Here is a 12356-nt window from a genome sequence, read left to right on the forward strand (position 1 = left end):
GTTTACACAACACATCCATCTGTCACAATCCACACAGCTTTATCTGCACAAGTGAAAGACGAAAAAGTCACCAGCATCATTTAGAGGACAGACTCCCTCACACCAAAGAGGTTTGCTGGAGGAGGAGTGAGCATTTATTTGCAGTCATGCATCAGAAAGTGTTTAATAAACTATGTTTTTCACAAAGTATTTTGAGAATTATTTGTGACAGATCACCAGTGGAAATAGTGAAACTTTGTCCCTGTTTATGTCATTGCTTGATGCAGTTATCAGCCTCTACCTGTAATTATAGTGCCATCCGTAAACACACTATCTATCATGATAAAACTTAAATAAGAGTACTACAGCTGTTAAGCTCTGTTGACCAAAAGTAAGTAAATATTTGACACATTGACACAGAGTCAGTCCCCAACAGGCTGTTTAAGGTTATAAGTTAATGCTTCTTACTCCTGCTACAGTTTCACACGCTGACACACAGCAGAGAGCTCTACTCCATTTGGACTTTTTGTTCCAAACTGTCTTACGCAAATTGTTCTCTGGTCACAAACACCCATCAGCCTTTAGCAACACTGGACCTTAGCCTCACCTGGCTATTTGTGGCTGTTTGTGGGACTGCCGCCATATTTGGTCCAGCACAGAAGAGTGCGACCAGAAATAATAATAAGAAGTGTTAGACACAGGAACTCTCTTCTCTTCATCATCTGCCTGTCTTCACTGCCCTCATGGCTAATAACAAATAACAAATAAACAAAATGTGCAAATATAGTATAATTTAGATATATTCAATACCTATATAACTGAGGTGTGCAAATAAGCATATTGTTCCCAGGTTCAGTTTGGAGTAGATTTGTGGACGTTTGTGTTGTTTTTGAGTCTTTTGGTGAGTATTGTAGGGTGTTAATAGCACACAAGCATTACTGGCAAGATCAAAGGTAAAATTGTGAACGTGTTTGTAGTTTTAGAAATGGTTTGTGTGCTGTGGTGTGTTGAATAGAGTTATCTATGGATTATAATGTGTATGATTATGGGACAGTTAACAGATTCCTCAGTATTAATTTTTGGAAGTGAACAAATATTTTGTGGCAAATTTTATTTTCTGTTATTTATTAATGTTCAAATTTTTTGATGTATTTTTTCAAATTTTTTCTTTATTTAGTTGCAAAGAAGGTCACGTTGGTCAGTTCTGTAACTGCAAAATTGGGAACAAACAAGAGCACACCCTGAGAGCATCCTGTCAGAAGGATAATGGCACTGAGTGTGAGGGTCGAGGAGACTGTGTGTGTGGCCGGTGCGAGTGCCACAACACAGATAGTGGAAGCCAATACTATGGCTCCTACTGTGAATGTGACGATGACCACTGTGAGAAGTTTCAGAACCAACAATGTGGAGGTAGGTTTGCAGTCATTCTCCTCAAAAGAAGGTCTAATTATATCAAAACAAGATAAAAAAGTAAAATAAGTTACTTTGTTTTCTTGTGCAAACATTTTTATGATGGAAACATCCACCCATCCATCCTCTTCCACTTATTCCTGTTAGGGTCACAGGGGGGCTGGAGCCTATCACAGGGTACACCCTGGACCGGTCGCCAGTCTGTCGCAGGGCTAACACATAGAGACAGACAATCATTCACACTCACATTCACACCTAAGGGCAATTTAACATGAACAATTAACCTAACTCCACTAACTGCATGTCTTTGGACTGTGGGAGGAAGCTGGAGTACCCAGAGAGAACCCACACAGACACAGAGAAAGGCCAAGTGGTGAAATCAAACTCAGGACAGCACCATCGTGCTGCAATGATGGAAAAAGTGTTTCACAATGGCCTCACACCTTTCTAAATGTGTGGACAGGCTCAAACTCACTCCATTACAGGTCTTTAATTTGAACATCATCTTAACTTTACCAATCATCTCTTATTCCACTGTGATTATTCCACTGTGATTATTCCACTATGCTCCTAAAATCCATACAAACAAACTGAATTCTACTTTTAGCCTGTTTGGTTTGGAACAAAATAATAGATGCTGTCTTAAAAGTGCTGTGTCTCTGTGGTAATTTGAATAGGTTTACAACTTTGCTCAAAGTTTTTGGGTTCAAAAGTAATCAGACGGTGCTGTGGAACGTGTGTGTGGGTTTCCAGTCAGGTTGTGCTTTATGTGGTGAACCCACAGGCATCAGGAGAGGTTTTGTCTCTTGCTGGTGATGTTCTTTATGTTCTTGGTTGTCATGTGGCACAGACTCCTTGCTGCAAAAAAATATTTTGTTCTTACTATTTGCAGGAAAAGGTAGATGCAAGTGTGGAAAATGTGAATGTAATTCTGGCTTTGAAGGCTCTGCCTGTCAGTGCAAGACCTCTGACGAGGCCTGCCGTACCGTAAACAATAGTGTTTGCAATGGCAGAGGGATCTGCAAGTGCAATCAGTGTGAATGTAAAGGGGGATATCAGCGTCCTCACTGCCTGGAATGTCCTGGCTGCACTGACCCGTGCCAGACCAAAGTGTAAGTGATTTCTTAATTCCACGGAGCTTTTCCTCTAAACGTGGTGTTCACTGTTTTGTGTAGTAAAGCAAAAGAAAAAACAAAACCTTTGACTTTGAATTTTGAACTAATACATGTAATTGTGTTTTCAGGAACTGCATTGAATGCCTCGGCTTTGAATCAGGTCCCTTTAAAAAAAACTGTAGCGAGGCTTGTAAGACCATTTCTTCTACAATAGTGAAGGAAGCGTTCACCCTTTCACCCAAGGAGTGTAAGCAGAAAGACAGCGAGGGATGCTGGATGACATTTAAGCTGGTTCAGTTGGTTGGAGAGGATAACTACAAGGCTGAAATTATGATCAAAAGAGGTAGGATGTTGATGAAATGACAAAAAACAGTCTTAATTTATTAACAGTTTCACTGATTCATTGCAGTAATAACTGTGCTGTCACAATGCACACACTGAGGATCCGCACAGGGCTGGGATGTGCTGACTGGGGGACATTAGGACCTTGCAGGCCAGAAAATATACTGTCTGTTTATCCAGCAACAGCTTTTAAATCAACTCTGTGAGCCCAACCTGCTTCATAGAGCTACCTATGCTAGCATGGCTAAGAAAAGTCAGCAGACATAGATTCAAAGCCCTGATAGAAACACAATTTGCCACTCAGTAGCCATCTTGAAACCCCTCCAGGCACTTATTGGAACAGTTATTTTTATGAATCATCAAACTCGATCACCAGTCAAATCTGATCCTCATCATATAATCTCTGTGTTACCATTTTCTACATTTCATTCATTTACAGCTCAGTGTTCAAACTTGTCTAATTTGTAACTCTGTAGATTGTCCAAAACCGCCTGATGTCATAGCTATCATCGGAGGCTCCATCGCAGCTGTGGCCCTCATCGGCATTCTGCTGCTGATGCTTATTAAATTACTCCTCTACATGAAAGACCTGAAAGAGTTCAGGAAGTTTGAGAATGAAAAGAAGAAGTCCAAATGGGCAGAGGTGAGGCATCATTCTGAGTTATTTGTGCAAACAGAAATAGCTGTCACACATTTCAGATTGGTCTCTTTGGACAGTGACTGTGTTGGTTTCATGTTAATCTAACTCTCTTGTTACAGTTACTATTTTTGTTTGCTTGATTCATGTAATTCAGATACAACATTTCAGTCAACTAAAACTAAACTGTTCTTACAAAAACATTTAATACCTGTCGGAATCACTATTACATGGATTAAAAATCCCAGTTCGTCAGCTCCTGTCCATAGTGAGTAATGGGAGCAAGTTAAAGCAAGAAATAAACAACTGGGAAGACAGACAGTCTGCATGAAACAAGCAGACTGTCTGACAACGCTTGCCATTTACGCTCAGCGCAGTAGTGAAACTTGATTTAGTGTGACACGAAGTGTAAACAGACAATTTTTGTCATCAAAATAAAAGTTGTTCCTTCTGAGGGTTAGTGGTCAGGCAAATCTTTTACTCTCAAAGCAAACATTGTTTTTTTCTGGTTGCAATGCACTTTTTCAATTTCATTACTGTTTGGCTAGTAAAGTAATTCACAAGTATTTGCAGAGTACTTGTTTGTGGCAGGCAGGAGGCACGGCACGACCACAGTTCAACATTTTGCAACATTTTCCTTTATTTCGGTTGTTGCTCACCCACTTCCACGACTGCAGCTCCCTAGCTACCAGCCACACACATCCACAACAACAACAACCCAACAGGCCCTAGTTCATTTATGTGCAGGGGAAGAGTGATGTGCTGATTAAGCTCCGGTGCGCCGACCTCCCACACAGCCGCGTCATGGACCACACTCCACCACATCGTTTTTTTCTAGTGGTTGCCAACCAGTCTCTAGGCTTTATTAGTTTAAACATTGAAAAGGATTGTGCTTGCTCTGGCAGCAGTACAATGAATGTAGCTGTGACTCACTGATCCACAGTAGCAGTCACTTCTTTGAGATTAACAGGGTTTGAAAATTTGTAAAGTTAAAAGTGACTGACATTAGAAGATGAACACATGTCCAGCATATTGGGATCAGCCTGTGTATCGTATTATAATTTGCTTCGTCAAATGATTTAAGCTTACTTCAACTTACTTTGAAACTTCAAGTCATGATGAATAAAAAAGATAAATAAGATACAGATTTCTCATTACTCGGCTCTCTCTGTTACAGGCTGACAATCCACTGTTCCAGACTGCCACCACCACTGTGGCCAATCCTACATTCACTGGTGGAGAATGAGGGCTATTGTTGCAGTACACACAACAGACAGTTATCCAAGTTATGTCTGACTCTTTCTAATGCTCACAGGTTAAGAATATGCACACATTTGCTAATGGATGCATTTACTGGTATTAATATAGACTTCTTTGCTTTCTTATTTGTGAATGCTGTTAATTGTATCATAGTCCAACAATTATGCACTTTTGCTTGTTTATTTTTTCAGAAATAATTTTTTTGAAATTTATTCCATACTGTATGTATAACTATATATCCATGTATCTACATGTGTATCTATCGATCAGTAAATAGACATACAAGTTTTCTCCACTGAATTATCAGAAAACTGATAAAACATCCAAGGTAGTGATGCTTGTTTCTGTTTTGCTGCAATCTAAGCAATACATGTGTACAGTTTTGGTAATAAAACCATGATATTTCACATAATATTGATGTTGAAAATTGGTAATAAAAAATAAGTTCTTGGTTTTATACTGTGACAGTGAGTGGGTGTATAATTACTAGGGCTGCCACAAACGATTATTTTGATACTCTAGTCACCGATTATTTTTGTGATTAGTTGACTAATCAGATCATGCATCCATCGGACGTAAAACGTACAGCTTATTGCACCAGCATGCGTCTGCTCTTATATAACTATCATTAGCTTACAGCTTGAAGTGTTTAAGGCATGTGCTAACTAAAAATAAAGACAAGATGATAGTTTATTACACTTTTAATGAAATTTGCAGATTGTCTCGGTGGAGTTTAATAAGCTCAGCCGTCTGCTCCTTGCTATCTACAATATAACAGGACACTGGAATAAACTCTCGACCCTCAAAAAAAAAAGAGAAAACAAGCAAACAATACAGCAATATAATAAACACAACACCATCGCGATGCTCTATGTGTATATAACAGTAAATATTAAATATTGAATATTATTATGCAGCACGTAAGATTTACAGTGCACAGTGTGCTTGGAGGTAGGAGCCAAAAAGGGTGTAGTTTGTGTGTGTGAGCACCCGTGTGTACACCTGTGAGCATGAGCGCGCTTGTATTTAAAAGGTTCCTTCATGTAATGATCAGCTAGAGGGTGTGGGGGAGCCACAGCCCCGTCCTCCAGGACGCTGAATTTGGACACAGCGACAATACCAACAACGATACCACAACGACGATACCAACCGGCTCTTTCAGCCAAGCCAAAAGAGCCGGTTCTCTAAAAAGAGCTGGAAATCCCATCACTACAACCGACAAATGCGTCCTCCTTTTCCCCAGATTTGAAGGATGGGTTGGGTGTATCATTCGTGGCCCACCATATTCCAGAATTCATAGCGCGGCCCAGTCAACTCCAGTTTTCAACAATGGCGTTAGCTAGTTAATTTTAATATTACTCTTATTAATGTTTCTGGGTCACAAAATAAAATTTTAACATATTTTCAGGTGAGAATGTAGGTGTGCAAACTTAAAATATGTGCTCAGTTTATCAGTTTTATTTGTTCGTGAGTAAATCGGTTTGGCTGAGATTAAAGTTGTTAGATTAGATTTGATAAAATAAAACTTTATTAATCCCCGGTGGGTTCCTCCTTGGTTTTCACACAGCTGAATAAACAACAAACAGAAAACTCATTAAACAGAATGTGAGATCGTCGAGAATTTGCACCAGTGTCCTGTTATATTTTAGATAGCAAGGAGCAGACGGCTGAGTTTATTAAACTCCACCGAGACAGCGGTGATGCAAATCTGAAGGCTAGATCGTCCAATTTCACAGCCATTTACTCCCGGCTCCTGAGGACCCGGCACACGTAGACCGCGAAGGACGGGTCCTCAGGAGGATGCAGCCTATGAATTTGGACACATGTATTGTTTGACACCCTAAACTAATACCCTAAAAATTTTGACACCCGGCTCAAGGGAGGTGATGGGTGGTTGTAACTTTTCTTAGAGTGGGAGGGGGTCAAGGAGGAGCTGGACTGGCCATATAGGTGCCCCTAAAACATTGAGGTGTTTTATTATGCTGTTGTCAAATATAGGTTTCTTGAAAAATATGGCAAAAAAGAGAAAGAAAAGAATTAAATAGCTAGTTAATTTCCTGCTATTTAAAGTTGATATTACTGAAAATAGGTACATGATAAAACAAATTAAAATTTTGAAATCCAAAATAATATTTTTTAATTGATTGACTGACTGGAAGTCAGAACCAAGTTTGAACAATGATTCTCTTCAGAGCTGAGCCGAAGCAGCTTAAAATTCTCTCAGAGTGAACTTTAAGAGGAAACTTGTTCAGAAAAGACAAATAAGCATTAGATCATGTAACTGTTAGCCCCGAGATGCAGTGCACTAGCTTTTCTGCAAAAAAAAAGAAGCAGTTTTACACATAAAATGGATGATATAGGACAAAATAAAAGTGTTTTTGTGCATGTTTACATATCAAAAAATACTTTAGGAATCTCTGCTTTATCACAAAGGCTAGAGTTTTAAATAAGGCACCGTGTTAGTTCGAGACTGAAAGTCAGAGATGGCTAGCCTTATCACATTTGTAGGAGTTTCCCACAGATGTTTTATTCAAACCTAATTTGCAATGTTTAAGACAAGTGATTTTTTTTTTATCTCCTCCATACCTGCTTCTTGCCCAGGAGGACGGGGCTGTGGCTCCCCACACCTTCTAGCACAGGGGTGTCAAACTCAAATACACAGTGGGCCAAAATTCAAAACTGGAACAAAGTCGCGGGCTAACGTTAAGATTTATTGAAAAAAAAAATCTTCCTCTAGATATAAGAATGAATCTTTTCTTATGGACTCAAACAAGTTTTGCTGAAAAACTGAATATGGAACAAGGAAAGCTTAATACTAAACAATATATATATTAGCTGTATAATACCAGTAGGCCAGCTCTAATAGTAATTTGGTATGGCTTCGCGGGCCAAATATAATTAGGCTGTGGGCCAAATTTGGCCCGCGGGCCAGAGTTTGACACCTATGCTTTAGCAGATCATTACATGAAGGAACCTTTTAAACACAAGCGCACTCATGCTCACAAGTGTACACAAGGGTGCTCACACACACACTCTAAAAAATATTCGTTGTGTTTGTCGGTAGAACTTACCAAAAAAGCATTTTTCTGCTAAAAAAAAGTAAGTTGTCTACATGTACACGTTTCAGTGAGTTGAATAATCAATGTTAGAAGTCAGTGCAACACAAAAATTAAAAAACAGCTCCTTAACTTAAATGTTTGAGTATATTGAATAAAATACTTTTGTCATCAATCAACAACAGAAAATATTAAGTTTGTGTAACATGTAAAAATGAGTTTCAACATCCTTCCTGTTTGAATTGAGACCATTCAGACAGACGAGGGCAACCCCGTAGCATATGTTCGTATCGTGCGCAACAGTTTCTGGATTCTTGTGGCTTCGTGGGAGAAGAGGTGTGTTTGCCCTCGACTGTGTTCGGTGAGTTAAGTAAGTACTGAATTCTAAATAGATGAATTACAAGTTATATTTGTACACTTTAAAATGTCATATTTAAAAAAAACTGAAATTTGATGGTTTTAATCGTAATTTAGCAGAGTAGAGTTGTTGTTGTTTTTTTAAGTTTAGCTAGCCGTTTCTTTTAGCTAGCAAACGTTCCTCACAAATAAAAGAGTACAGATACAATTAAAACATGCCACTTGTCAGGGTACATTTGGTTAGCTGATAGACCATGCCGACAGCAGAGCATGTTCAATTTGAACCCGTATATGTTCAAATTAACCGGTCAGTAGCTGCCTGCATTTTTATCATGGTGTCAGAGTAAATTCGTGTTTCCACATGATGGTCTCGGGTGAGGTAACTAATTACTGACAGAGTAAAATGTGGTGAATTTATCCCTGACTAAAAGTATTTCTATCAATTGTGTTGATGTTCTAAGCTCGACTGGGAATTCTGCCTGAGGTTAAAGTTGGTTGACCTAGCAAAAAAACCCCAAAAAACAATATTGTGTGTGTGTGTGTGTGTGTGTGTGCGCGCGTGCATACGACTTGCATTTGCTTTCTGTAATTGTAAGCATAATGTAAAGTGTGGGATTGTGGCATGTCCACAGTGGTATTTAACTAGTTTAAAAGAATATAGCCATGGTGGACTGTTTATGCCTTGCCTGTACTGGGATTGTAACTGCTCATTTGAACATATGCTTCCCATAGGAACCGAAAACACACTCCTCACTCATTGGATGACTTCAAGCCTGAGCTGATACAGAGGTGTGTCAGTCGTTTGAATGCAGGAGATGATCCTCTTGAGGAACATAATGAAAATCCATTGTGTGAAGATGTAGCAAATGAAGAGGATGAAGAAATTGGTGAATTGCCTAATTTAATTGAGAAACATTTAGCCCACCTACTACTGAAACTGGAAAGTATATGTAATGTACCTCGCAGGTGTATTGATGAATTAGTTGTTACAGTTACAGTTATAGTTCATGTCATCCTCTGATTCAGGTCCTATTCATCAAAAGCGCAATTGTGCTGTTGATGAAATTTAGGTTACATTTACTTTTACTCACTTTATCCTATTGCTAGCAAAGTGGGCATTTAAAGCAGGCCAGTGTGTAACAGTTTAAATTGAAGTTACAAAGATTAAAACTTTATTTCTTTTAAAAACATATTTAAAATCAATATTTGGCACAATGCAAGTCACATAAATGTAATAGTTTTGACTTTTCACCTAATAAACTGTAAGTTTAAGTTTTGTTTTGCTTTTTTTATTCTCCAGAGTTCAGTGGAAATGAAGAGAGAGGTCGCAATCCGTTGCCTGAAGGTGTATCTGAAAGAGAAGGAAGAGGATCTCTTCAGAGAACAGCTGGTAGGTGAATCTCGCATTCTTTTGTGTTTTATTTTTAAATGGCACATAAAATGCTGACATGTTTCCATTTAAACTACCTACTTGCCAGGATGGTGAACAACAGTTCCCAGAAGAAGTGGTAAAGATTGTAGTCACCAGACGTGCAGCAGTGTCTCTCAAAGCTGTCGCTAAAATTGTGATTGAAGGAACAGCAGTCCTGGAAGACCTTGATGTGCCCAGAGTGTGTGCCTTAATGATGGGGCTTATATACACTCTCAATCTGAGCTACCAAAACAAGTAAAGAACACTCTAGAGGTATTTCTGGAACTTGATGGGCTTAAACCAGTCCACGGGTAATGTCTGTTAAGTGCAAACTTCTGTCATGAAACGAATGTGAATTGGACTGTAGTATTCCGATGTGCCTCTTACGTTTTTGTATGCAGTCCTAGATGAGTGTAGTTTTGAGAAAAGTTTGTAATACATATAATCTTAGCTTTGGATTGTTCCGTTGTTGAACATTAAAATCTTTTGTCATTTCCTTGATTCTGCGACAAGTTGAACAAGTTGATACCAATTTAAGTTAATGTACATGAAGTACTTTTTTTTTTTCTTAGTCATTTATAATTAAAGGGCTGCTGTAATGTTTCATTTATGTTGTATTGACACAGAAGTGTATTACTTTGAAAATGTTTTGTAATAAAATAATCAATTGGAATAAGTGAAATGGCTTTGTATGATTTTAGAAAAGCTATAGAAACCTAAACTAATTGGCATGGATAATTGTGAGTAGGATATATGTAAAAAAGTTCGTTGGTGTAACTCAACTAATGTAATTTCTCAACTTAATTTTACCAGAAATTTTAAATTAATATTAGGTTGAATAAACTTAATTATGCTTGTGGAGGTCAAGGTAAATCATGTTGGTTTGTTAAACAAGTTGAGTTAGCCAAACCTAAAAATTACTTGCTGAATTTACTTAATAATATGCAAAATTTGTAACTTAAAAAGCTGAGTGGAAATTGTTACCTTACTTTTTTAAGTTGAGGCAACAAAATATTTTTTAGAGTGCACAAACTACACCCTTTTTGGCTCCTACCTCAAAGCACACTGTGCGCTGTCGATCCTACGTGCTGCACAATAATGTTTAATATTTAGTATTTACTGTTATATTCACATAGATCATTGCAATGATGTTGTTTATTATATTGCTCTTTTTTTTTGCTTGTTTTCTCTTTTTTCTTTCTCAACAGGTGATTGATATATGTATTTTTTGTCTGTTTGTTTTGTTTGTTTTTGTTTTTTTCCCTTCTCTTCCCCGCTGTTTTTCTTTCCCTCTTTCTTTCTCCCTTTTCTTTTCCCCAGTCAAGTCTGTCCCGTGTTAAGCAAGTGAAAATAAAATAAAATAAACACTAAAAGCAAAGGTGAATCAAATAGACCAATACGGCCAGGCCGGGATGGACCATTTGGTAAAGTAAATCCGTTGGCCATCTTTCTTTGCCTTTAGACAATAATTCTGATGGCAAAAGAACCAAACGGGACAGGAAAAAAAAAAAAGAAAAAAAAAAGGTAAGGGATATGTGACCTAAAGGACGGCACTGTATGGTCTTCAGCAGAGGTCTTACCTCACACACAGCCACCTGCATCATGGCATCCAGACTCCCCTCTGGAGAGTCCAAATTCCCAGAGATAAACTGCTTTTTTAATTCAGCTTCGAAGTCATTCTTATTTGGTGTCAAGCTAAGAACATGCCTGTAGCCAAAGGCAGGCTGACACTGCTGGTCATTCTCATCACACGGCTTCAGCAGTTTTTCCTTGTTGGTATTCGTGTAAGGAAGGACTGTATTACCAAAGGCACCAAACCCTGGAATTAAAGAAATAGTAAGGGTTATAAAACATATTAAAAAGCAACATTATAGGACAGAAAATATAACACATTTTGTGTTAACTCTTTGTTGACAATGGACTTCAAATTCATTTCTGACTTAATTTTCATATTCATATCAAAATTGACTGGGAGAGCACAAAGGATTTACAAGATGGTGCCTGTGTGTTTGGCACGCCATCTATCGCTCTTTTATTTGTTTTGTTTTATTGTTTTTGGTAACTTTGCACTACATTTCTGTCCTATAGCGTCTTATGATCAGCAGGCATTATTGGAAATCCAGGTTTATCCATCCGGATGTCTGACCAGCCTGGATACAACAACCAAGGGTTTTTGCCTCCCTATCTGGAACCCATACCACCGTACTAGCGTTCAGTGGTTCTGTTTGTAATGTACGTGTCGAAGATGCAGTATTCTCCGACCATATGCGTATCTTATTTGATATTGCTCCTTCTAACGCTTTGGCAAATCGGGCTGTATCTGTTCGATGTTATCGTGCCCTTGGCTCTGATACTGCTGAACGGTTTTCCATATTATTTGACAAGTTTATGTCTTATCCCCCTGAGTTATCCACCGCAGAGGACCTACTTTTGTATTTTGACTTTGCTTGTGAATCTGTGCTCGATGTTGCTGCCCCTTTAGGGCTAAGAAAATGTAATCCCAAGACTAGTCCATGGTTAACTGATCATAACCCTCGTGTTTTATACAATACTATAAATTCTGTACTTAACATGGAGGGTTCTGACGTTTAGCCATCCCCTAAGGCTGTGTGCAATAAGTTTGTTACCTTTTTTGTGGACAAGATTGCTAGTCTGAGGCCTCTGACCCTATATATTGTTGATCCGGCCATGCATGTTCCTTGCTCAAGTCTGTTCTCTGCCTTTGCACCAATTTCAATGCTTGATTTAGATAAATTGGTGGTACATGCTAAGCCCTGTGGTTCCGCAAA

The 12356-nt window shown here is 38.5% G+C and overlaps 1 protein-coding gene and 1 long non-coding RNA gene across 5 annotated transcripts in view; both read left to right on the forward strand.

Annotated features, from left to right (window-relative positions):
* The window catches only part of itgb2 (integrin, beta 2), a 29826-nt gene extending 24618 nt beyond the window's left edge, over window positions 1-5208 (forward strand). For all 4 annotated transcript variants that reach the window (XM_086265894.1, XM_086265895.1, XM_086265893.1 and 1 more), the window contains exons 12-16: window positions 1157-1389; window positions 2282-2501; window positions 2633-2847; window positions 3323-3489; window positions 4661-5208. In XM_086265894.1, coding sequence (XP_086122020.1) covers window positions 1157-1389; window positions 2282-2501; window positions 2633-2847; window positions 3323-3489; window positions 4661-4729 — 904 coding nt within the window. In that variant the 3' untranslated portion in view covers window positions 4730-5208. The remainder of the gene's footprint in view (window positions 1-1156; window positions 1390-2281; window positions 2502-2632; window positions 2848-3322; window positions 3490-4660) is intronic.
* Window positions 5209-9089: 3881 nt separating this feature from the next.
* LOC147311212 (uncharacterized) lies at window positions 9090-10249 on the forward strand. The gene is made up of 2 exons (XR_015125305.1): window positions 9090-9546; window positions 9635-10249. It is a non-coding gene; the product is annotated as an uncharacterized LOC147311212 (long non-coding RNA).
* The last annotated feature ends 2107 nt before the right edge of the window (window positions 10250-12356 follow it).

The sequence above is a fragment of the Aulonocara sp. 'chitande type north' Nkhata Bay genome, linkage group LG16, assembly GCF_057382095.1.
Source record: "Aulonocara sp. 'chitande type north' Nkhata Bay isolate Kocher_YH1m ecotype deep benthic linkage group LG16, A_spYH_male_GT1.1, whole genome shotgun sequence".
Taxonomy (NCBI): Eukaryota; Metazoa; Chordata; class Actinopteri; order Cichliformes; family Cichlidae; genus Aulonocara; species Aulonocara sp. 'chitande type north' Nkhata Bay.